Source organism: Ambystoma mexicanum, chromosome 9 (assembly GCF_040938575.1).
Source record: "Ambystoma mexicanum isolate Mex_15411 chromosome 9, UKY_AmexF1_1, whole genome shotgun sequence".
Taxonomy (NCBI): Eukaryota; Metazoa; Chordata; class Amphibia; order Caudata; family Ambystomatidae; genus Ambystoma; species Ambystoma mexicanum.
The window spans coordinates 800,084,452-800,107,121 of NC_090931.1; the positions used below are offsets into that span (position 1 = coordinate 800,084,452).

The 22,670-nt window shown below is 48.3% G+C and overlaps 1 protein-coding gene across 1 annotated transcript in view; it reads left to right on the plus strand.

The window, feature by feature from the left end:
- Nucleotides 1-22,670, plus strand: part of DNAJB11 (DnaJ heat shock protein family (Hsp40) member B11) — a 196,327-nt gene that overhangs the window by 93,812 nt on the left and 79,845 nt on the right. Inside the window, exons 5-6 of the mRNA XM_069615766.1 lie at nt 536-678; nt 15,370-15,452. Coding sequence (XP_069471867.1) covers nt 536-678; nt 15,370-15,452 — 226 coding nt within the window. The remainder of the gene's footprint in view (nt 1-535; nt 679-15,369; nt 15,453-22,670) is intronic.

The window sequence follows — 22,670 nt, forward strand, 5'->3', positions numbered from 1 at the left end:
GGGAGGCAGCCACGAAGGGCCAGAGGAAGAGCGGGGGAAGTACAGGGAGGAGGAGGAGAGGAAGAGAGACCGGACAGGATGCCCTGAGTTTTAGAGATGAAATGAGAAGCCAGGGCCATGCAGAGGGCCTGTGAGGGGACAGGAGAGGTAGAGACTGCAACAGTATTGGCCAGCTCCTTGCAGGTTTTAAAGCGTTTGTCTGAGTTGTTGGATGCCGCAGAGACGCAGGCTTGGATGAGGGCTCTCCTCTTGGTGATGACAGAGACTCAGTATTGCCTTTGGAGCAGACAGCAGGCCAGTTTGTCAGAGGATGCACAGGAAGCATGCCATTTCCTCTCAGCCACCCTGCACTTGCTTTTAAGGGCTACAAGGTCTGAGTCGTACCAAGAGTTGCACTTGGCTTTGGGCTTCAAGCAGATCCTCATACCAGGGGCAGTCTTCTGTTGTATCAATTGTTTTAGTCTTAACTGTAAACCGCCGTAGACATGACAATTTTCCATAATTTAACTTGGGTGTCTGTTTTGCCCATTTACAGGTGATAAGAAACAAGCCAGTGGCACGGCAGGCACCAGGGAAACGGAAGTGTAACTGTCGTCAGGAGATGAGGACTACACAACTCGGGCCTGGACGCTTCCAGATGACGCAGGAAGTGGTGTGCGATGAGTGCCCTAATGTTAAGTAAGTGATGTGCCAGAAGATTAGTGGGATTGCTGTACCATTTCCACCATAAAAGAGTAATTGTATTGGATTTCATGGCCTGCTGTGTGTGTTGCTTATCCATTGGGAAGAGTGTATATTGTGTGAAAAAACAAAAAAGATTCTTTGTTTTCAGATGTGACATTTGCCAAGTAGTTATTGTAAGCTGTTTACATGTTGTAATCACACTGTTCTAAGAGTAAATGCATTAAGAAATTATATTGTGCTAGGTTTGTACTGTAATAGTTAGTAGCACTGCAAAATATGCTCATCGTTTCAAGGCATGGTCCTCCACGACAGCTGAATTTGTTTGATAATGCCTTGATGGCTTTCAACACTTTGATGTTTTTAAGCTTTTTCTGTTTGATAAGGACAGTATGTGTCAGTATCTAATGCTCCATTGACAGAGGATTTTGAATTTGATTGGAGAGGGGAGAGGGAGTGGGAGGGGGGGGAGAGGGGAATCTCGGTGTGTGCAGTGCTGCCAGGGGCATTGCTGAAGCCCCTGCTCTGGGCTAAGTACAGTTACTGCTTGTCCATGTTAAAATTGCATTTGTCATCTGTAATTTGGAAGTCGTCTTTGTGCCTTACCATGTTCTCCAGCCAATATGTTTCATGCTCCATTTTATTTGGCGATCAAGGCTCTAATTATAAGCAAAAGTCTGGTAACTGAGTATGAATGGTTGTGAAATGTTTGATAATACAAAAGATAATCTGTCCAGTCATAGTTAAAAAGTGTTGTAAAACTGACACTTTGCTCAAAGAACCTCACGACAGTGGCTAATACTTTTAACTTTGTATTATACAAATAAGTATATGCAACCCGATTCAGGTTCCCAGCTAGGGAAGGTCTTTGTTCCTTTCAACCTCCAAGTGAGCTCCCACCACAATGATTTTTTAATTTCTTTAGACACCTACCAGGGTAGCTTTTCTGTCTCCGTCTAGCCCTTTCCCTATGTGGGCAGAGGTTATAGTTTCTATAGCAGTCATAACTCATTCACCACCATAAAAAAATTAGAATGTGGCCACCACCAGGCATTTCTCATGATGTCACATATTCCAACAGAAATGGCATGTACGTTCCCACATTTTGTACAGGACAGAACCACCAAGATCTAAGGAAAAAACAGTAGTACCCTAAACTGGCGGGGCTCACTTTAAAATTTTATTTGAGAACCAATACAAAACAAACCCCAAATCAATTGGAAGGATTTATTTCAAGACCATGAGTTGAATATGATTGCGTATAATCAACCGTGCCCTTTGAAATAATTCTGCACATCTTTGAATGACGTCAGTAAGAGTGTCCAAGGAGGTATAACGTGACCAGCAGGGGGTGGTACAGTATGAGGAACAGGCTAAATTACAGTTAGTGGTGTCCCACGTAATTGAAACTGTCTGCATCCCCCCACTCTTTGCAGGGGCAGAAACAATATATTATGGAAGCCGCTGTACCACATCTTTCTCAAGAGGAAAGCAAGGCTTTATAATCCCCAATCCAGATGGAAGAAGTAGATTGTTATCAGTTCTCTCAAAACTTGGGCCCCAGGCCCTGATGGATTCTCATCAAAATGTTATAAACTCTCCCAAACCCAACTCTTATCCCCATTGACCGCTCTCTTTAACTCCTTCAGAGAGATGGGATCTACGACTCCATCTATGCAGACTTCTACAACCGTTCTGCTACTAAAGGCTGATAAAGACCCCAAGGATTGTGCCTCTTAAAGGCCAATCTCTCTTCTAAATATTGATGCAAACATCTATTCTAAGGTATTGGCCAATCATTTAGCTCCAGTACTCCCTATACTAATGGTCGGATCAAACCGGATTTGTCCTAGGGAGAAGGACGGGGGACAATATTCAATGGGCCTTGAATTTGATAGAAACTGTAACATCTGAACACTGTAAACTAGCACTCTTGGCGCTGGATGCTACTAAAGCATTTGACAAGGTAGACTGGGCATTCATGCAATTAACCATGGAGGCGTTCCAATTTGGCCCCCTCTGCCACAAAATGTTTGCCAATTACATATCGCCTAACACCTCACTGCGGGTAAATCGGGAACAAACAACCCCTATACCCCTTACATGCGGGACACGTCCAGGGATGTCCTCTTCTCCTCTACTATTTGCCTTCATCATGGAGCCCCTCGCCCAGAGGATACAAAACAACCCCACCATCGAAGGCTGTCACAATACATGACTCGCAACACAAATTATCCCTCGATGCTGATGTTGTTTTACTTGTACAGACCAGCATTCAATCTTTCCTTCATTACGCCCTTCAGGAATTCAAATCCTTTGGACAGGCGGCAGGTCTTGAAATAAATTATGTCAAATCTGTGACACTGAGTGTGCCACTGACCACTGACTAAGTTCTCTCTCTACAACCACCTTGCCCAATCCAATGGGATAGGAAATAACTCGAATATTTAATGGTCCTCATTACTGCTTCGGGGGAAGAATTCTTTGGGGCCAACTTTCCAAGTGTTGGAGGCAGACTTGGAGAGATGGGCGACTCAGGAAATCTCTTTGGTGGGACGGATCACAGCCATCAAAATGAACTTGCTTCCCCCATTTCTGTACGTCCATACCAGTAGAGATCCTGCAGAAATCCCTTGATCGCCTTCAACAGAAAATGTTATGGTTTATTTGGTGGGGTAGGAAAGCTAGGATTCCCAGGAGGGTGATGATGGGGGGGGGGTGCCCGGCTAGGGGGACTTGGGGTTTCGGACCTGCGCAAGTACTATGCAGCGGCACAGTTGTCACATCTGACATGGATGTCTCCTGACGCCCCTCCAAAGTGGGTCGACATTGAACAGTCTAGACTTCCACACCCTCTCTGTTTCTTGCTATTCGTCCCCTACACAGCACCGAAACAGTGGTGAGACTTGCTCACCTCCTCAAGGGTAACATTAAGGACCTGGGACTGGGCATTGCAACAAAAAAAAGATTCCAAGAGGCACAAGCCCTTACTCCCCAATTTTATTATAACCCAGCTTTCTCCCCAGGCATGCAATCGGGTGGATTTAGAAACTGGAGGCGAGGGGGCCTGCAAACCCTATCAACAGTTTGAAGATGAGCAACCACACACTTTTGAAAGCTGTAAAGCAGTTTCAAATTGATTGTTTCCTTAACACATTGCACATGTTTGACATGTAATGTCCACAGCTGTGCACTTGGGAAACTTTTTCAGCAGACAGCGTCCTGCGTCGGGTCCATGTCCCTCAAAGGCCCCCGTCGAGGACGTCACTGGATTTATAAATAGGACGCACGGCGCCCGTAGCCTCGGTTCCATTTTTTCCGCGAACGTGTTAACTTCGTAAGACTCGGCACGCCTCGTGTGTTTTCTTCACAGAAGATGTCTTTCTCTTTGACCCCTCTGACGCTGCCGTCTGGCTTTAAGACCTGCCGGGACTGAAAGTCGAAGATGTTGCTGACCGACCCCCACCACATTTGTTTGTGGTGCCTGGGCGAGTCGCACGACACCAACAACAGCTCGAAATGCCAGTCGCTGATTGCAAAGGCCTTGCGGGAGCAGAAGGGGAAGCTCCAGGTAGGTAGGGGCTTGAAGCCTGTTCAGTCCCGGACTTCCAAGTCCAAGGGGGTTTCTACCGACGACTCGACTCTCTGCGTCTGAAGGATTCCCGGGGATCTCTGTCCCGGAGTGATTCCCGCCACTCATCTTCCTCGTCCTGGCACTTGAGGAAGCGCCGTCACCGGTCGCCTTCCCGCGTCCACCTCGGAGGATGGTGCCTCGAGGAAGGTTACATGCTCTACGTAGTCCTCGACTCCGGAGGAATGGGCGGCGTTTAAGAAATCCATGATGGCGATTTTTCAATCCCAGGACACTGGTCCGGTTGCGCCTTCTGACGAAGCCAGCCTGTATCGGTCTTGTTCCGTGGCTCGTACACCTTCGGGCTCGAGTTCGCAACGCGACATACATCGGGAGCCGTCAAGGACTCGTATGGACAAGGAATCGAAAGGTCACAAGAGACGTGTCTCTGGGTCTTGGTCCTCGTCCCCAGCAAGACCGCAGCTACCTATGGAGGGCTCGATGTCGACTCAGTCGGCGCAGTGTCCGTCTGACTCGGATGTCGATGCTTTGCCCTCATACCATCCCACGGCACCGTCGGCACCTGTGTCGACGCTGAAGCACTCGGCGACCACAGCGTCAAGGTTGTCGACCCTCCCAACGTCGGTGCCTTTGGGGATATTTTCTCGGAATTTGCCTCTGGAGTACCCAGATATTGTGGATCCTCCGAGGAAGGATACTGGAAAGTCTGTGCAGCCTGTTTTGGCCTCCAGGCCCTCTTCTGTCCCCAGGCCTAGGTTTCAACTCCCCCTGGATGATATTTATGAAGAGGAGGAAAGGTCTGAGGTTGACCCTGGTGACCTTGAGGTTGCTCCACTTTTTTCTGGAGTCAGTTGGAGGAGTTGCGCCAGACCCTCCATTATGCCAGTGGGTTGGACACTTCTCCGGAAGTAGAATTCGGTAGACCTGAGCCCGGGGCTCATGCATAGTCCTCGTACAGGAGGCTCATGACGAGAGTCTCGGAGTATCTGGGCTGGTCCAGTCCTCCTGAAGACTTTGTGCAGGATGACCTGATGGACATTTTAGATCAGGGTCTGTCCTCTGACCCCGTTTTGCTATTTCATCTTACCTTGCAGAAAAGGGTGGCAGCTGCTTGGCAGTCTCCGGAATCTCTTCGGCTGTGAATAAGTCTCTAAGAAATACCGTCCTTCCATTAGCGACCCCAGCTATTTATCTACTCCCCCCACTCCCGAGAGTTTGGTGGTTCAGGCGGCTACTGCCACCTCGAGGCAGGTGGCGTACCCTACCATCCCTCCGGATAGGGATGACAAGCGCTTCGACGATTGGGCCCGGAAGGTATTTTCTGCTGGGAGCATGGCATTGAAATCTGCCAACTCCCCGTGTGCCTTGGCAAGGTTTTCACACACTCTGTGGAATTGTTTCGTTGGCGGCTGAGCATATTCCCGAGGGGGGAAGAAAGGGATGGGTTCCTTGCTCTCATGCAGGACGGCAAGGATGCCATGTGCGAATCCCTTCAGTCGGGTTTGGCTACGGCCAACAGTGTTAGCCGATCCATGGCTGCGAGCAGATTTGCATGGTTGCGGAAGTCAGGGTTTTCTCCGGATGTGCAGGCCCGTCTTCTCAACATGCCCTTTGATGGCGCACATTTATTTGGCAGCAAGGCTGACGAGAGCCTTCAGAGGTTTCAGACCTCCAAAGCTGCAACAAAATCTTTGAGCGCTGCGGTGCGTCAACCTCTGCCTTTTCGTCCTAGGGGACAGCAGTGGAGGGGAGGTTCCTTTCGGTACTACTCTTCCTTTGGTAGTACGAGAGGGGCCGCCAGTCAAAGTAAAGAAAAGTACCCATGGTGGTCGGGGAAATCGTAGTGCAGAGCCGCTCAGGCTGCTGCCTCTTTGCCTTCAGGCACTGCCGCAGCCGCTTCCAAACAGTCGTGAGGCCATGACCCATTGTTCGCCGGTTGGGGGCAGGCTGTCTCAGCATCTCGAAGAATGGTGGGCCACTACTTCAGATGCTTGGGTGTTGGATACCATAGCCCACGGCTACTGTCTTCCCTTCCTTCAGCGGCCTCACGACAATCCACTGGGGAAAGTCTCTTTGAAGCTTCCGGATCCGCTCCTTGCGTAGGAATTCTTGTCCCTGCTGGAGAAGGGCGCTATAGAACTGGTGCCTGTAGTGGAGAGGAACTGGGGGTTGGCATTCCCCTTATTTTTTGATCCCAAAGAAAGACTGGGGATTGAGACCCATCATGGACTTGCGTTGGTTGAACAAACTCCTCAGGAAGGACAAGTTCAAGATGGTCACTCTTTCTCAAGTCCTCCAGGCCCTTCAACTTCAGGATTGGTTGGTGTCTCTGTACCTCAAGCATGCTTACTTCCATGTGCCGAAACATCCCGTGCACAGGAAGTACCTGAGATGTGTGGCTGGTGACTCGCACTTTCAATTTTCGGGTCCTGCCGTTCGGATTGACCTCTGCCCCGAGTGGTCTTCACCAAGCTCATGTTGGTGGTGGCAGCGTATCTCAGGTGAGGGGGGATTAACGTCTACCCCTACCTGGACGACTGGCTGATCCGGGCGCACTCTCCCGAGCTAGTGTTGGATCATCTCGGTGTCACCTGCCGCACCCTCCACAGGCTGGGCTTCTCCCTGAATTTCAAGAAGTCGCACCTGACACGTTCCCAACAGCTCCAGTACATCGGGGCTGTGTTGGACATGTTCTTGGGGAAGTGTTTGCCTCCCAAGTTAAGGGCTCAGCACATTGTGCAGATGGTGGACAAGTTTCAACATGCCCAGAGTCTCCCGGCTTTCGAATTTTTAAGGTTGCTCGGCCTCGTGGCATCCTGCATTTTTCTGGTGCCAGAGGCCAGGCTGCGGATGAGATCCCTGCAATGGGTCCTCAAGATGCAGTGGTCGCAGTTCTCCTGCAAGATGTCAGATCCTGTTCAGATCCCACGCTTGGTCTCCCAGGACCTTTTGAGTGGGTGAACGAAGGGAACCTGATGAAGGGGGAACCGTTTTGGCAACCATGGCCAGAGGTGATGCTTCCCTCACAGGATGGGGCGCTCATGCCAACGACTTGACCGCCAGCGGTCGATGGTCTCCGTCGGAGTCCAGACTCCACATCAATCTGTTAGAGCTGAGAGCCATCAGGCTAGCCCTGAAGGCTTTTCTGCCCTCTGTACGGGGGAAGTGTGTCCTGATCATGATGGACAACACAGTGGCCATGCATTACTTCAACAAAAAAGGGGGGGTAGGGTCACTCCCGTTGTGCAGAGAGGCAATGCAGCTCTGGTCTGGGCCATCCAGCAGGAAAGTTCGATCTCAGCAGTTCATCTGGCCGGAGACGAAAATGCGGCGGCGGATGCTCTGAGCAGGCAGAGCAGTCTCTCACGAGTGGGAGTTGGCTCAGGAAGTCCTTCAGGAGATCATCGCCCTTTGGGGTACCCCACAAGTGGATCTCTTCACCACCAGTGTCAACCGGAAGTGGGATAGATTTTGCTCAAGGGAATTTCCTCCAAGAGGAGCCTTAGGGGACGCGTTCGTGGTGGATTGGTCATTCCCGCTGCTGTACGCATTTCCTCCAGTCACCGTCATTCCTCAAGTGTTGCGGGCTAGATAGGAATAGAACTTCCAGTCAACATAGCACACTAGACCGTCCTTCTGTATCGCCACAGCTCCCAAAATGTGCGTTCCTATGGCACACATGCTCCTCACTCTTATCACGCATGCTCTTAAAACACACACACTTAAAAGGCACTTATGCTAAATGGTATTAAAACTCACACTATTAAGACAAACGCTGAGAATCAATGTACACCTTCTGAGGAACCCATGGGTGTCCTCCCTTATTTTCCCCCTGTAGCCTCCTCTCGGGTGGCCAGGGAAAGGCCATCGCTTTTGAATCCCGACCCTGGGGGTGGATATCGGAGGGAGGATCACCTGGGTGGAGGAGACATGCGGAGTGGGGAGAGGACGTCCTTGCGTGAGAGAGACATGGTATCCCCCATTTCCCTTTCACAACAAACCCTCTATCCTTCAAGCGTTCATAGGCTTTTGTCAGCCCTTTCCCTGTGATTCCCCTAACGTATTCCCCAAAACCCACCAGTATGCAACTGGGCCGAAGAGGAAAAGTAGAATGCATCCTCAATTAATGAATGTAGACACATATCAACCTCATTTGGGTACTGGGAAGAAGGGGAGGACAACTAGAACAATACATCCTCACTTTGTGAAAACAAATGCTTATCAACCCCCGACAAGTACTGGGACGAGGAGGAGGACAACATGACCAAAGCAGGACTACTGCTTTAATGGTGAGCAGTCTTCTCCTTTTTGGACCAAGAACGGAGGCAGGAGCTTTAAAAGCTGGAATCCTTAATGAAATTGACTCAGCTGTGGTCGAACGCCGACGATTGCTGGGTGCAGGCAGACCTCTCCAGTGTGGCGCTGTGGCAGGAGGAGCGCTCGAGACCTGTCAAAGTGCAGAGCATATGCAGCGGGAAGCGAAGGTACAGGACGCTGGAGGCTGGAGGCCGGTGGCAAGCTGTAAGGAGGCCGGCCAGCGAGACCAAGGGAAACTGTTGTGTGAGTCCTGCGTCGCAGAGGAAGCACTGCTGGATGTGTGTGAGCCACAGAAGACCGCTGGGAGAAGACGTGAGGTACCGCATGGAGAGAAAGAAAGCTGTGGCAGCGGAGGACCTCACAAGAAGCCGTGAGTCAGACCACTGGGTGAAACCGGAAGGGGGAACACCGGACTGGCAGGTGGTAATAGAAATAAAGCTATGGACATAAAGCAAATGGAAAACATGCATTGCTATGCAAGTTAAATCCAGTTAAAGTGAGTATAAATAATTTTGAATATCGAACGAAATGAAAGCAAGTTGAGAGCACCATTTCATCTTGAGAGGAGTGAAAGAAAGATTGTGAATCTTAGAGGACGTTTTTGAACTGCATTGAAACGATGAACTGTATTAACTGAAAACAAGTGCTAGCAAAGCCAAGAGAGCACAAAGAGTTGTATTCATGATATGAGAAATGCAGCATTGGGCAAAACCAAGAAATTGCAAAGAAACTGTATAGGATAAGTAAACAAGCATTGGCAAGAACCAATGGAATATAATAAAGCTTAACAAGTGCATGGTGGCCAACCAAGCCACATGTGTCAGCAGTGTGTGACATGTGACTAAGACAAGCCTCACTGCTGAGGAGAAGCAGTGAAATGATGTTAATAGAAAGGCAGTCGAGGAGAGGTACCGGTTGCATGACCTGTAATGGGTTGACCTTGTGGTCCGACAACTGCGCCTAGACCAGTTGGCCCTGACTGGAAAAGCCACTGAAAACACCTATAAAGAAGCTTGTGTTGTACAAAGACCATTTTGTGGGATTTTTAAGTTGTGGTGTTTTGAAAGCTGTAACATCCAAACTGTTGGGGAGGGGAACTCCTGTGCTTGATGAGCGACTTTGGACTTGGGGAAGGGGAGCTGATCACAAGCAAAGAGCTAGAAGAAGCTCTGAACCTTACTTTAAACACTGTTCGTTTTTATGCTGACATCCCTACACACTGTATGCAGTTGGATTGTGAGGGCAAGTATAGGTTTTGGACACAAACCAAGGTTTTACTTTGGACTTCCTGATGCAGACCATCGTTAGTTTTCTTTAAGTAGGGAAACCCCACCTTAGCATAGGGCAAGTTGGGCATTACTGCACCCTGCCTTTTTGAGTTAATAAAACTGTGTTGAAAGAACTTGAAGCTGTTGTCTGTGTCTGACTCATGATTCCTTCACACCTTGTATACAAAATATACAGGTATGTGTAGAAGATGTACATGTATGCTACTATACATGGGGAACAGCTTCTTTACAAAATGTACCTAAGCACTTAGAATATGTACATTGCACATGCTAAGAATCAATGTAAGTATGACAGTCATCATAAATGAGTGTATGTACGGAGAAACATAAACTGTGTATTGCATTTTTGATACAAGACCTTTTCTCTATCCTCCACTGCAATGCTGGTACTCTAGCCTGCTCAGCAGCAGGAATATCTGAAGTGTCCATGCCCAAGTGCAATTGCTCTGGTAACAGCTTCGATACAACATGTACATCTTTCATACAAACTGTACAAAGCGGTGTATGAGTTGTACAGTTCGTACATTACGCAATGTACATCTCCTGAAAAATCACAGCAAAACTCTTAAAACACGCTTTTACGACGCACATTGCTAAGCCACACACAATCTTACCACACACTCTCTTACACACTTGCGACATCACTTAAGACACATGTGGTTACACAGCATACTCTTACGGCACACAGTTAAACTACATGTTCTCACAACACAAGCCACTAAGAATCGATGAACACATACAAAATGTACAGGTACATGTAGAAGATGCACATTTCCTATATGTGCTCTATTATGCATATGAAAACTATTGCATACATGCAGTAAATGGAAAGTGATATGCCATACACTTCTACACTAACAGTCATAATGCAAACACTCATTCTACATTCACTAATACTGCATACAATCACACGCTATACGCTGCACTCCCCCTTAAAAACTGATGTTTTTGATCTTTTTTTTAAAAAATGTAATCAAGAGTTAATGTTACTCTAGCCAAAAGTAAAATGTAAAAAGAGTGGGAATAACTGTTACGGTACAAACGCCCACTGTATACCAATACATATTCAATCATGAAACTCGAAGTATAAACATTCACTCCATATCACTACAAATCAAACCTCAACACTCATTTCAACTCTGGTATTGATGTAACCTGCTTTATACTTGAATTGAGCTCTCTTTCTCTTTCTCCTCCCCCTCCGCAGGGACCATCTACCTCCTGATTTGTACCTCTCCTTGGAGTCTGGTTTCTCTCACCTCGCCATGGGAGTATGGGTTTTTCTCATCCTGTCATGGGGGTCTGGGTTACTCTCACCTCGCCTTCGGACCTGGTTTTTGTCACCCACCCCCCAAACCCCACTCAGGCACTGGTTCCTCCACCCTCGCTGTATGGTTTTTCTCATACCCCCCCTTGCCCATTAGGGTCTGGTTCCCTAGGGGTTCAATTACTCCCCCGTCCCCCCCCCTGCATCAGGGTCTGCCCCCCCCTGCACAACCCCACACAGGGTCAGGTTCTTCTTCTCCCCCCCCACCCCACCCCAGCTTCGGGGTCAGGATCCCCCCCAACCTCAGGGTCTGGTGTGGTCTCCCATGCCTCAGGGTCTGGCTCACACCCCAACAACACCCCCTGCCTCTGGATCTGGTTCCTTCTCTACTCCCCGGTCCCCCCACTTCACACCCCTTCGCCTGGGGTCTGGTACCTCCTCTTCCTCCGAATCCCCCCCCCCCCCCCCCAAGCCCTTGGAGTCTGGGACTCTTCTCCCTCTCCCCCGGCGGGGTCCGGTTGGGCCTTTCCACCCTCCTCCCAGCTCCCTGGAGCGACCTCGTACATCCCATCTCTGTGCAATGCTCCACCAGGCAGGCGTTCATGTAGGCCAAAACAGTTTCTCCCTTCCAGCTTCCTCTAGGTGTTCCGCATCTAATGGAGCTGGCACTAGCTTCCACCACCTTCCTGACAGGCTTTGGCATCGGTTCCATATTGCACTGCTCATTCAACACACCACACAGGCATCCTCCACTATTGGAGATTCTTTTGGCTCAGACTTATCTTTTCCTGGCCTCAGCAGGTTTGCCCTGCCTTCTGCAGTCTTGGCCGCCGGTTGATCCTCCATGATGGATGCGTGCTCTTCTCTGTACCACACCTCCCAGGAGGTGGCCTCTCCTGCTCCGGGTCTTCTCTTCTCTTCTCTTCTCTCCTCTCCAGGTTCACTGCTGATTGGATGTTTATCCTCCACACAACGAGGGAGTGGGTTTATCTCCCAGTCTCCGTTCTGAGTTGCGAACAGTGCCTGAAAAGGATCAGAAACCATACCAGCCATTTGTGTAGGAAGTTATAAGTTATTATACAATTTAACTCCCATATAATCAACAAAACGATTAGATTCCTAAGACAAAGGGGGGTAACGTGTATCCCTGTTTAGAGATTGCTTGTCCTCTAAAGGGCAGGGGGGGGTCACCCACTGTGGGATCCTGCTTACCCTATCCCCTAGGAGGTGTTAAGCTTAGCAGTCTTGCACCCCTTGTCCCAAAGCAGGTGCCCCCCCCCCTTTGGGGAGAGGGGTCTAATTCCCTGAATTTGTCACAGCACTCTTCCTTATCAGATAAGTAGATCCAGAATCTCAAATAATTCAAGTTTTGTCTTCAGCCAACAGGTAGTGTGACAAATCCAGGGAATTCATCCCCTCTCCCCAAGGGGGAGCCACTCCCCTTGGAATTAGGGAGATTAGCCCGCTAAACTCAACACCCATGGGAGACAGCGTGAGCGGGATTCCGCAGGTGGTGATCGCCCCTCCCTAAGCAGAGAGGCAATCCCTCAACCGAGATATGTGTTGCCCTCTCTTCTCTCAGGAAGCTAACATCTTTGTGGTTATTGCAAGAGGCAACTGTGTAAATATCCCTTGAGAAGTGGTTGGTGTGCTTTCTGACCCTTTACTGTGGCCATCCTTGAAGCGCAGGACCAATGGATTGTCCCATCTCGTTGCAGGGAAGAACATAAAGGTCCCGTGAGACAGACACAGAAGAGAGACGCATGTCGGTACAGTAATACAGAGGAGGGACTGCCCCCTCCCCCTTTGAAGTGGAGCCACGAAGCAGCACACAGCGTGGAGACGGGAGGAGCGAGAAAGGCTGCAGAGTGCTGCTGCCTTCAACAAGAACAGGAGCTAGAGAAGCTCTGGCCCACGAAATGGAAAGTGGTAGACTGTGCCTGCAGGAACTGGCACTGAAGTCCTGTTGAGCCCTGTTTGAAAGAACCAACGCAAGCAAACAGACGATTAAGACTGGAAGGAAACTGGGGTTGCAGTTCTGCACCTTTTCGAGGAGACCACTTCCCAGAGGAAAACCACCCCAGTGACCAAGGTACACAGTGAATCCAGGGAACCAGGAAGTGGGTAGGGGGTGCTTAGAGGCCCCATAGCCCAAGACGGGCTGAAAAACCTGAACCCCAAGATGGGGTGAAAAACCCAATGCCTGGTGAGAAACCTGATACCCTGAAATGGGGCAAGAAACCTGATAACCCGAGAAGGGGTGAGAAATCCTATATGCAAGAAGTGGTGAGAATACAGGTACCCCAAGAAAAGGTGAGCAACTAACTACCCCGAAAATGACCTGAGAAATCCGATGGCCCAAGACGCAGCAAGGAACAAGATAACCCAAGAACTGTTTAGTCACAAGATATCCTATGCCAGAGAGACTATTGGGTGGTGGATCAGAGGCCAGCCACCACGTCCTACATTCAGTGGAACACCCTGACCTGGCTTGGTTGAGTTTATGTTCATCCTTTTGTTAGTGGTAGGAAAAGAATTCTGCTTAGGTTAGGCTTTTGGATAGAGGACCGTTTTGTGTTGATCAGGCATCCTGACAAGCACTGTTTATTATTTTCTTTATAGAGAGGGAAGAAAACCTCCTTAGATATGGGGACAAAGTAGGCCTTTCTTTCTTTAATAAAAACCTGGTGTGAAAAAGGACCTCTTGTTCTCCTCCTGAGTCTGACCTACCACAATAGGTTTTTTTTTTTTCTTAACCCACACTTTTTGGGTAAAATGTTTTAAGACAAAATTAGCATTGCATTCACAATTCCACCACACTATGGGTTACCATGGGGGGGGGGTGGTCCTGGGCTAGAAGTCCACTGCTCACAGCCAGGGGTTGTGGGTGCAGTGGCTGAAGTAGGTGCCAGTTTTGGGCATTTATGGAACAGTTCCAACATATTTGCAGCCAGACACCTCAGGGCAGTAGCAATGACAACTCCCATAAGGAGAATGCCCAACCCCCACCCTCACCCCCTAGGACACATTAGATGAAATGAAGCTGTGAAGAAACTCAGGTCAGTGTTGAACAGACAGAGCTTGAGGCAGTGGCAAAGAACAGGCTTCAAGCGGGCCTTTCTTCAGGATAGAGGGCACCTAATGCAGAGGACAGTGCTCTGGGTCACAGGTTAAGGATTCGCTGAGTCCCAAGCTCCATCTCAGGATCGCAACTGTTGCAGCAGAGAAGCCTATCTCACTGAACGGTCAACCCGCAGCAGGGTTCCGGGGCACATTTGAAGTCCACCAACAGCATATACAAGTGCAGCGGTCTAGTATGTGTCAAACTGTACATTACATAAATGTCCATTTTTCAGTGGTTTATTGATAGAATGTTCTACTTGTTTGTCCAGAAATAGTTTAATTACTGTAATTTGTTTCCCAAATGGCTGTGGGATACTTTAAAAATAAATTAGTACTTCCCCTTTAATAGGAGGTTATTATGAATTTAAGGGACATCGATATTATGCAAGCATAGTAATTCCTGTTTGTTCTAAAGTTTTAAATTTTTTATTTTCTACCTCGCATGTTGTTGTTCGTTTTTTTAGATTATAATATTTGTACAGAATGATGTTGCCTTAAAAAAGCGCAAGTGCACAAAACACAGGCCATGTGTTGGCTGGCTGGTGTAATTAGAACAGTGATAATTAATCAGAATATCACTTTTTTGAAATTGAAGATCGAACAGTAAACTGTTTTATAATTTACAACATTTTTGTATGAATTACTAATTTCAGAATGTTAGAATTAATTTAGCACTCTGAAAACCGCTACTTCATAGGCTATTGAGGGTGATCCAACAAAGTTGCTTTTTAGAAATGAATATGAGCTATTTATTGAGGATTTGTTTCTAATAAAACATTTTTATTGATGTAGCCGTAGAAATGTTTTTCTGTCAGGATTTGGAAAGAAGATGGGTGTTCATGTTCTTATGTACTTAAATATGTGCGTACTATTTGTGGAGATTTAGTGTGGTATTTGTCTTCAGGTTGGCTTGCGAAATGCATGTATAAGTACATTCAACAAACATCACTATGCCAAACATTCCTGATTTACATGAACAAGAATTGAAACTGCTAATATAATTGGGTTGTTTATCTATAGCACAAACTTGTCATTTATTCAAATCCTGACGCAAACAGAAAATCACTGATGATGCATTTCTTCTGTCTGCTGCAATTTAGGCTTGTAAATGAAGAACGAACATTGGAGGTTGAAATTGAACCTGGCGTTCGAGATGGCATGGAGTACCCATTCATTGGCGAAGGTGTGTGGTTCACTAAATTTCATTCTTAGTTTCGTTTAGTCAAAAAACACAAAATGTTCCCACTGTTGGTGTAAAATATATAGCTGATCAACCCTCCACCATACCCTGAATTCTAGAAAAAGTGTCTTAAAGATCCATTAAACCACTTGGTGAAAGAAAAAATATACAAGGCTTGTTTAATCTGGCCATTCGGAGCACATCATTGAATCTGCACTGGTACATGTCTGTGACAATCCACTTGATTTTGCAGATGCAGAATAATGAAATCTGCATAAGTTGATTCATACCACACCGTCCTGCAGGAACGCCTCCATTTTTGTACATTTCATTGTGTACACAACACAGACTTCACAGGGTTACATTAGGACATTACCCTTGTAACTAAGCCCCCATTCCTATAGATCCCTGATTCTCTTGAGCATTTATGTTACCTCTCTCATAAAATAAGCCAAAATCTTCGGGTAACATATGTTCGTAGGCAGGTGACTCTTAATGATTTATGATGCTGTAAACACTTTTGTGGTATCCAAACATGGATCTTCTGTTTTTCAGTCAAAAAGCAGCATAGATTAGTGTGTTTCTGCTCTTCTCTGTCTGACAAGTCCCTGGCAAAAGGTTTATCTAACTTGACAGTGCTGTTAAATTGTGTAATATTTAACTCCCCAAAACATCTTTCATACATCCTGGACAGGGTAAATTAGTAGTAAACAGTTTAATAAACATGCTTGTAGGCTACTCTACTTGTTGTAACTCACATTACCCCTTATTTCCCTAGCATGCTCAAATAGGGTGGACGACTGATCAATGTAGTAGACTAGTTCTATGTCATATTGTGCTCTTCCATCAGAAACTGCATCTGCTCATATTTCAGAATATTGTTAAAACCTTATTGATTGATGACATCTTTAGTTAACAGAATTCCCTCTGAAAGAATTCCTGTGTTAGTTAATGCATTTTCTAAGTACGCGAACCTTCACAGCCAAAGTGCAATTGTACCACTAACACCATAGCAAGCACGACATTTGGACAGAATTGTGAATGTTGCCTGGTGCCACACTTAGATAGAATTGTGAACATTAGCCTGCATCGCATCTAGATGGGACTGTGAAGGTTTGCAAGTGCCACACTTGGATCTGTGCAATGTTAGCAAGCGCCACACTTAGAATTGTGAATATCAGCAAGTGCCACACTACACAAAACTGTGAATGATAGCTGGTGCCACACTTAGATGGAATTGTGAACATTAGCCTGCGTCACATCTAGACAGGATTGTGAATGTCAGCCAATACCACATCCAGCTTAAATGGCGAATATTTTTTTAAAAAACGTTCTTTATTGTTTTGTAACACCAAACAACACATTACCATACAACCCAACATACCCCCCACCCTCCCCCGCATGGATACATTTGACAACAGCAACAATACAGTTCAGGTAAGGTAAGTCCAGCACCACATAGGCATACCTAAACACAAGCAGAGTACCACTCAGCTGCATTTGCGAGCACAGATCTAACAAGGGGCATCGGCTCATGGGCGACTCCACGTCCTGCAAGTCCCGATCCTTTCCAAGCAGGTAGGACCTAAGGGGGCTCCAATAGTCAAACGGACGACTAGAGGCAGGGAGTGTCGCTGCATACCTAGTTCTCTGTTCGCACAGGCGCATACTGTCTAACGTGAAAACATAGGGGCAACCGGCCTGGCCCAAGCCCTTGCCACGAGGGACCTGGCTATCACCATGGCCATCCCTCTAAGTTTTTTCTCAGTAAGAGTGCCATCCTCCACCAAAGCCAATAGCCATAGTTCAGGACCACCATTCCTCACATCTGGTAACATACTGGTCATTGCCTCCTCTATGGAGTCCCAAAAAGCCTGGATCCTGGGGCACAGCCAGGCCACATGATAGAAGTCGGCACGCTCTGCCCCACACCTCTTACAAGCAGATGATCTATCTGGGTAAATCCCTTGCAGTAGAAGTGGGGAATAATAGGACTGGTATAAAAACTTGGAGTGTATCATCCTATACCGACAATTTATGGATATGTGGCGAGTTTGCATACAAACAAGTTTTCATTGTGCTTCACTCTGTACCATTCCCAGCGCCACCTCCCATTTGACTTTATAAGGATGATTTCCCACCCCCCTCCCAGCTCTAATCCATTTATAAGTAGTGGACACCATTTTCACAGCTGAGCCGGAGTTGAGCAAATGATACTGCACAGGAAGTGGTACTGGTGCTTGCGGGAAGTCAGGCCATTTATCTCTCGAGATACCCCGCAACCTATAGTAGTGCAACAACGTCACCGCATTATGCTCCCCTTTGAGTCGGAGTTCCTCCCATGTCAAGAAGCGCCCATCCTACACCACATCCCCCAGAGTCGAAACACCCAATGCCCGAAAATCCTCCTCAAAGGACCTCTTGTGCGTGAGAGGGATCCCAATTACCTTAAATAGAGGATAGCCAGGCAGATAACAGGGGGTAGCACCGATCAGGTGATGCATCCGATCCTAGGCCCTACTAGTTATCTCTATGGGCTGAATCTCGTCGCGAGGAACCACACCTCTATGACCCCATAGCATGCCCAATAGCGCATCAGGGCTGGATATGGCCCTCGCTAGTCGTGTATATGGAGCAACATTAACCAACGCATTCCAGTCAGGTATATATTGCAACTGCGCCACCAAATAGTACATAGACATGTCTGGATATTCTAAGCCCCCAAGTTCATACGGTCGGGACAACGCTTCATAGGCTATCCTTGGTTTCTTCCCAGCCCAGACCAGCCTGATCATCATTCCCCGTACACGATTCCAGTAACAAACCGGGGGCCACACTGGTACATTACTATATACATATAGAAGCTTTGGTAGTATAACCATCTTTGCCAGGGATACTCGAGCCGCCTGCAAGAGAGTCAGTCGTATCCAGGCTTCAACTTTCTGCTCTATTGCTTCCATTGTGGCCATATAGTTATCCGTGAATAGCCTCTCCCTATCTGTGGAGACTGAAATACCCAGGTATCATATCGATTGTGGGCACCAGCGAAACCGATCGCCTATATCCGCCTGCTGCACCGCAGGGGACGAGGGGACGATCTCGGACTTGTCCCAGTTAATCCTAAGGCCTGAATGTTCACAATATCGGACCACTTCTTGTAACAAAGGAATCAAATTTTCGCGTGGATGCTTTACATACACAAGTATATCGCCTGCATATAGGGATATAGAAGCGAGGCAAGAACGAACACAAATTCCCCAATGCACATGCAGTTCCCGGACATGGCAAGCTAACGGTTCCATCACTAACGCGAACAGATCCGGGGAAAAAGGGCAGCCCTGACGGGTACCGCATGTGGGGTAAATGAACTGCGAGAGCAGCCCATTCGTATGTATCGCCGCACGGGGAGTTGTGTATATAACTTGACCCAGTTAATATAAATAAGCCCAAATCCAGAGCGTCGCAATACTTCAAATAAAAAAGGCCACTCGACCGAGTCGAATGCCTTCTCGGCATCCTACGCGGCCACCACCATTGGCACTTCTAGATTAACATTGTGGACTAGAGAGAAAAACCGGCGCAGGTTATGCTGAGTGGACCTACCCGGGATAAATCCCGCCTGATCCGGTAACACTAACGCTGGCATGTGAGGAAGGACACGGTTTGTGAGGATCCTAGCTAGTATTTTATTATCTTTGTTATTAAGCGACAACGGTCTATATGATGACAAAAGCCGGGAGTTTTTACCAGGCTTCAGAAGAACGGTCACCAGCGCCGACCTGGTGGATTAAGGGAGAGACCCACACGCCAGTGCACTTTCATACATTCTCAACAGGTGAGGGGTCACCAAATCAGCATATGCCTTATAAAATTCAGCAGATATGCCGTCCTTCCCATTTGGGAGAGACTTAATAGCATCCCGAATCCCGTCTTCCGTAATAGGAGCATTCAGCTCATTACCCTGCTCGCTACCAATCCACCCAAGAGCTATCTCGTCCAGATACTGCATCAGCTCATCATGACCAGGAGTAGGCCGGGAGATATATAGCTGATCATAATATTCTTTAAATTCCTCGCTGATCCCTTGCAGATCAGTCTTAACTTCACCATCTCTTCCCTCAATAGCAACTATATATGCGCTCTGGTGTTCCTTGCGAATAGCCCAAGACAACATTTGCTCGGCCTATCCCCCTCACCGTACCTAGCCGCAAGAATTGGGTCCCCCAGAAACTTATCTTCACTAATAGCTAATTGCCGGAGCTCCTCTTTGAGTGCCGCCAATTCACTGCGAAGCTCCGGAGAATCCCGCCTCCCTTTGTTAATTTTCCCTTTCGCAAATCTGAAATTCCAGCCTTCGTATGGATCGACAGATAGCCTTAAGCACCCCCCTTCCTTAGAAATACAACATCCCCGAATGTAGACCTTAAAGGCCTCCCAGATCACCTCCTTGTCCGGGACAGAACCTTCATTTGTTTGAAAATAAGGGGCAATTTCCTTCTCGAGTTCCTCACAAAATACCGGGTCCTCAAGAGCAAAGGGCCTGAATCGCCATCTCAACGGGCCTGGAGAGGCCCTAGAGATCCCCAGACACACATTGACCGGTGAATGGTCCGAAAGGGTCCGGGGAAGGATGTACGCCCTGGTCACCGTGCCAAGAATGAGAGGTAGCCATAATATGATCTATCCTAGAGGCACTACCATGAACCCCCGAAAAAAAAGTCTATTCCCTGTCCCCAGGGTGCTTGCATCTCCATACATCCCGCAGCCCATGATACTGAGATATGGAAGACCACGCTTTGGTTGCCTGCGGCAACGCTGTCTGAGTCGCAGATGACGTGTCCAATTCTAGCGTAAGGGCCAGGTTAGTCACCTGCCCACAATATTTCGTACCCTGCAAACTTGTGAATATGGCTCGCACATTGATGAAAAAAATCAGGCGAATCTGTGTTGGGTGCATAAATATTTACCAACAGGATACTAACGCCAAATATCTCACCCGCCAGCATAATGAAACGCCACTCCTCATCTGCGACCTGTGCGTGTAGTCTAAATTGCAGTGAGTTATGTATATAAATGACAACCCTCTCTAGAATACGAAGTATAGGAGGAGTTATATCTATGCACACCCCACCCATGGAGCCTAGGGAGAGGAACGTCCCGGGCTAGATGTGTCTCCTGAAGACACAGCACATTTGCACCATGATTCCTACCATAATTCGCTATCGAGCATGTTTTCTTCTTATTTGTAAACCCTCTGATATTCCAAGAGAGGAGTGTTAGCACCATCCCAGGTCTACCCCCAGCAGCAGACTCAGTCATATCACTGTGTCGCCCCATTATGCCCCGCCATTAGTCCCATCAAGTGAACAGTAGGTACAACGCCCTATTTTCATGCAGTCGCAGCGGTCATGTATTCCATGCAAATTACCAGGTAACAAAAAATAACCCCAGTCCCACAAACCATTGAACGTTCCTGCCAAACAGCTGGCATCCCCCAACCCCTCCCCACCCACACCAGAAACAAAAACATACCGGCATCCCATCAACACCCCCCTCCACCTCCATCCACCTAGGTCAACCAAAACAAACGGCAGATGTTACGGTTACTGAAGCGCTAAGGGCGGCCCATGCGCTCCTGAAGGCAACCGCAACTATAATACTGCATCTGGGACATTTGCCTGATATTCCGGGTTATTAGACAGACCATTATAACACACCGCCTTACAGAGCCCACCACAGCATTGTACTCAGTCAAGATTGTTGCGGGGAGCGACCCCCTGGCTCATGAGGATCCGGCAGGTTCAACGCAAACCGCTCTGCCACTTCCGGCGATGTGAAAAAAGTTGTGGAGCCACTGTGCTGCACTCTGAGCTTGGCCGGATATAACATAGCATATTTGACCCCCCTTCCTGCGTAGTACTGCCGTTGCTGCCTGAAGCGTTTTCTGCAAATCTTGTACCCCAGGGCTAAAGTCAGGGAACAGCCTGATCGTGGAGGATTCCCAACCCAGATCACCCTTCTCACTGGCGGCCCGCAGAATAACATCACAATCCCTATAGTTGAATATTCTGCCAATGATCGGACGCTCTGGAGCACCTGGTGGGGGGGGCGACTGGCCAGAGATCTATGGGCCCTCTCGACCATAAACAGTGGGGAAAGCTGGGGTTTATCCAAGACGTCCACCAAAAAAGTTTCCACAAACTTCTCCATGTTATCCACGGCCGTCAACTCCGGCACCCCAAGGATCCTGACATTGTTCCGCCGGAACCTCCCCTCTAAGTCCTCATTCCTGGCCTGGATCTTCTTGACTGCTTGTCGCATTTCCGCCATTTCCCGCTGTAGAGTTATCACCTTATCCTCGCTTTCCCTAATCCGCTGCTCTGCCTCAGACATGCGGCCACATAACTTCTCTATTTGCACTGCTGAAACATCAACTTTGCAGGTTAAGGCATCAATTTTGGCCCCCAGATTGTCTGTGCTACTCTCCAGGGCCAGCAGCGTTTGATTCAGAGCAGCCACATCCAGCTGGGCCTGGGGAGGGGCAGCCACGGCCTCCGGGGGCGACTGGGCCGGATCAGGGCGAGCAAACTGATCCATTTTGGCCTGCTTATGACGATTTCCCCATTCAAGCCCGCCCACGCCAGTCCAGGAGGTTACGGAACCAGTAAGGCTTACCATCGCCAACCACACCAAAACAGAGGAAGGGTCGCTCACTGCCCCCGCTAATAACTTGGGGCACAAAGCCGGAGTCAGTGAGCCCAAGGCTCTAGTGCAATTTCTAAGGGCAGCTCCACCGCCTCCAAAAGCTCTGTATTAATTTTGTATTAAAAGGCTGAAGGAAGGACTGCGCAGCTATGCACCCACCATGTATTCCCCATCCACCGTCTCAGGCACCGACCTCAAAAGTTCTCCGACAGAAGCCACCGTCCAGCCAGGCAGGAACCAGGGACCTACTAGGAGCAGCCAGCCCAAGAACAAGAAAAAAAAACAGTGAAGGCCACCACCACTTCGAAGCAGCCGGGAGGCTCCTACACTTCTCAGGGGAGATCCGTCAGGAGAATACAAACAGCGCTTCTTCCCAGCAAGGGCCCAATCATCCAATGGGTCCAGGCTGCGCGGGGACCGCCTCAGTCACCCCGCCATCGTCCCTCGCCACCACCAGCCAGTTTCTCCCAGGACGTATACGGGGGAAGCCAGACAGAAGCCTGCCCAGCACGCCAG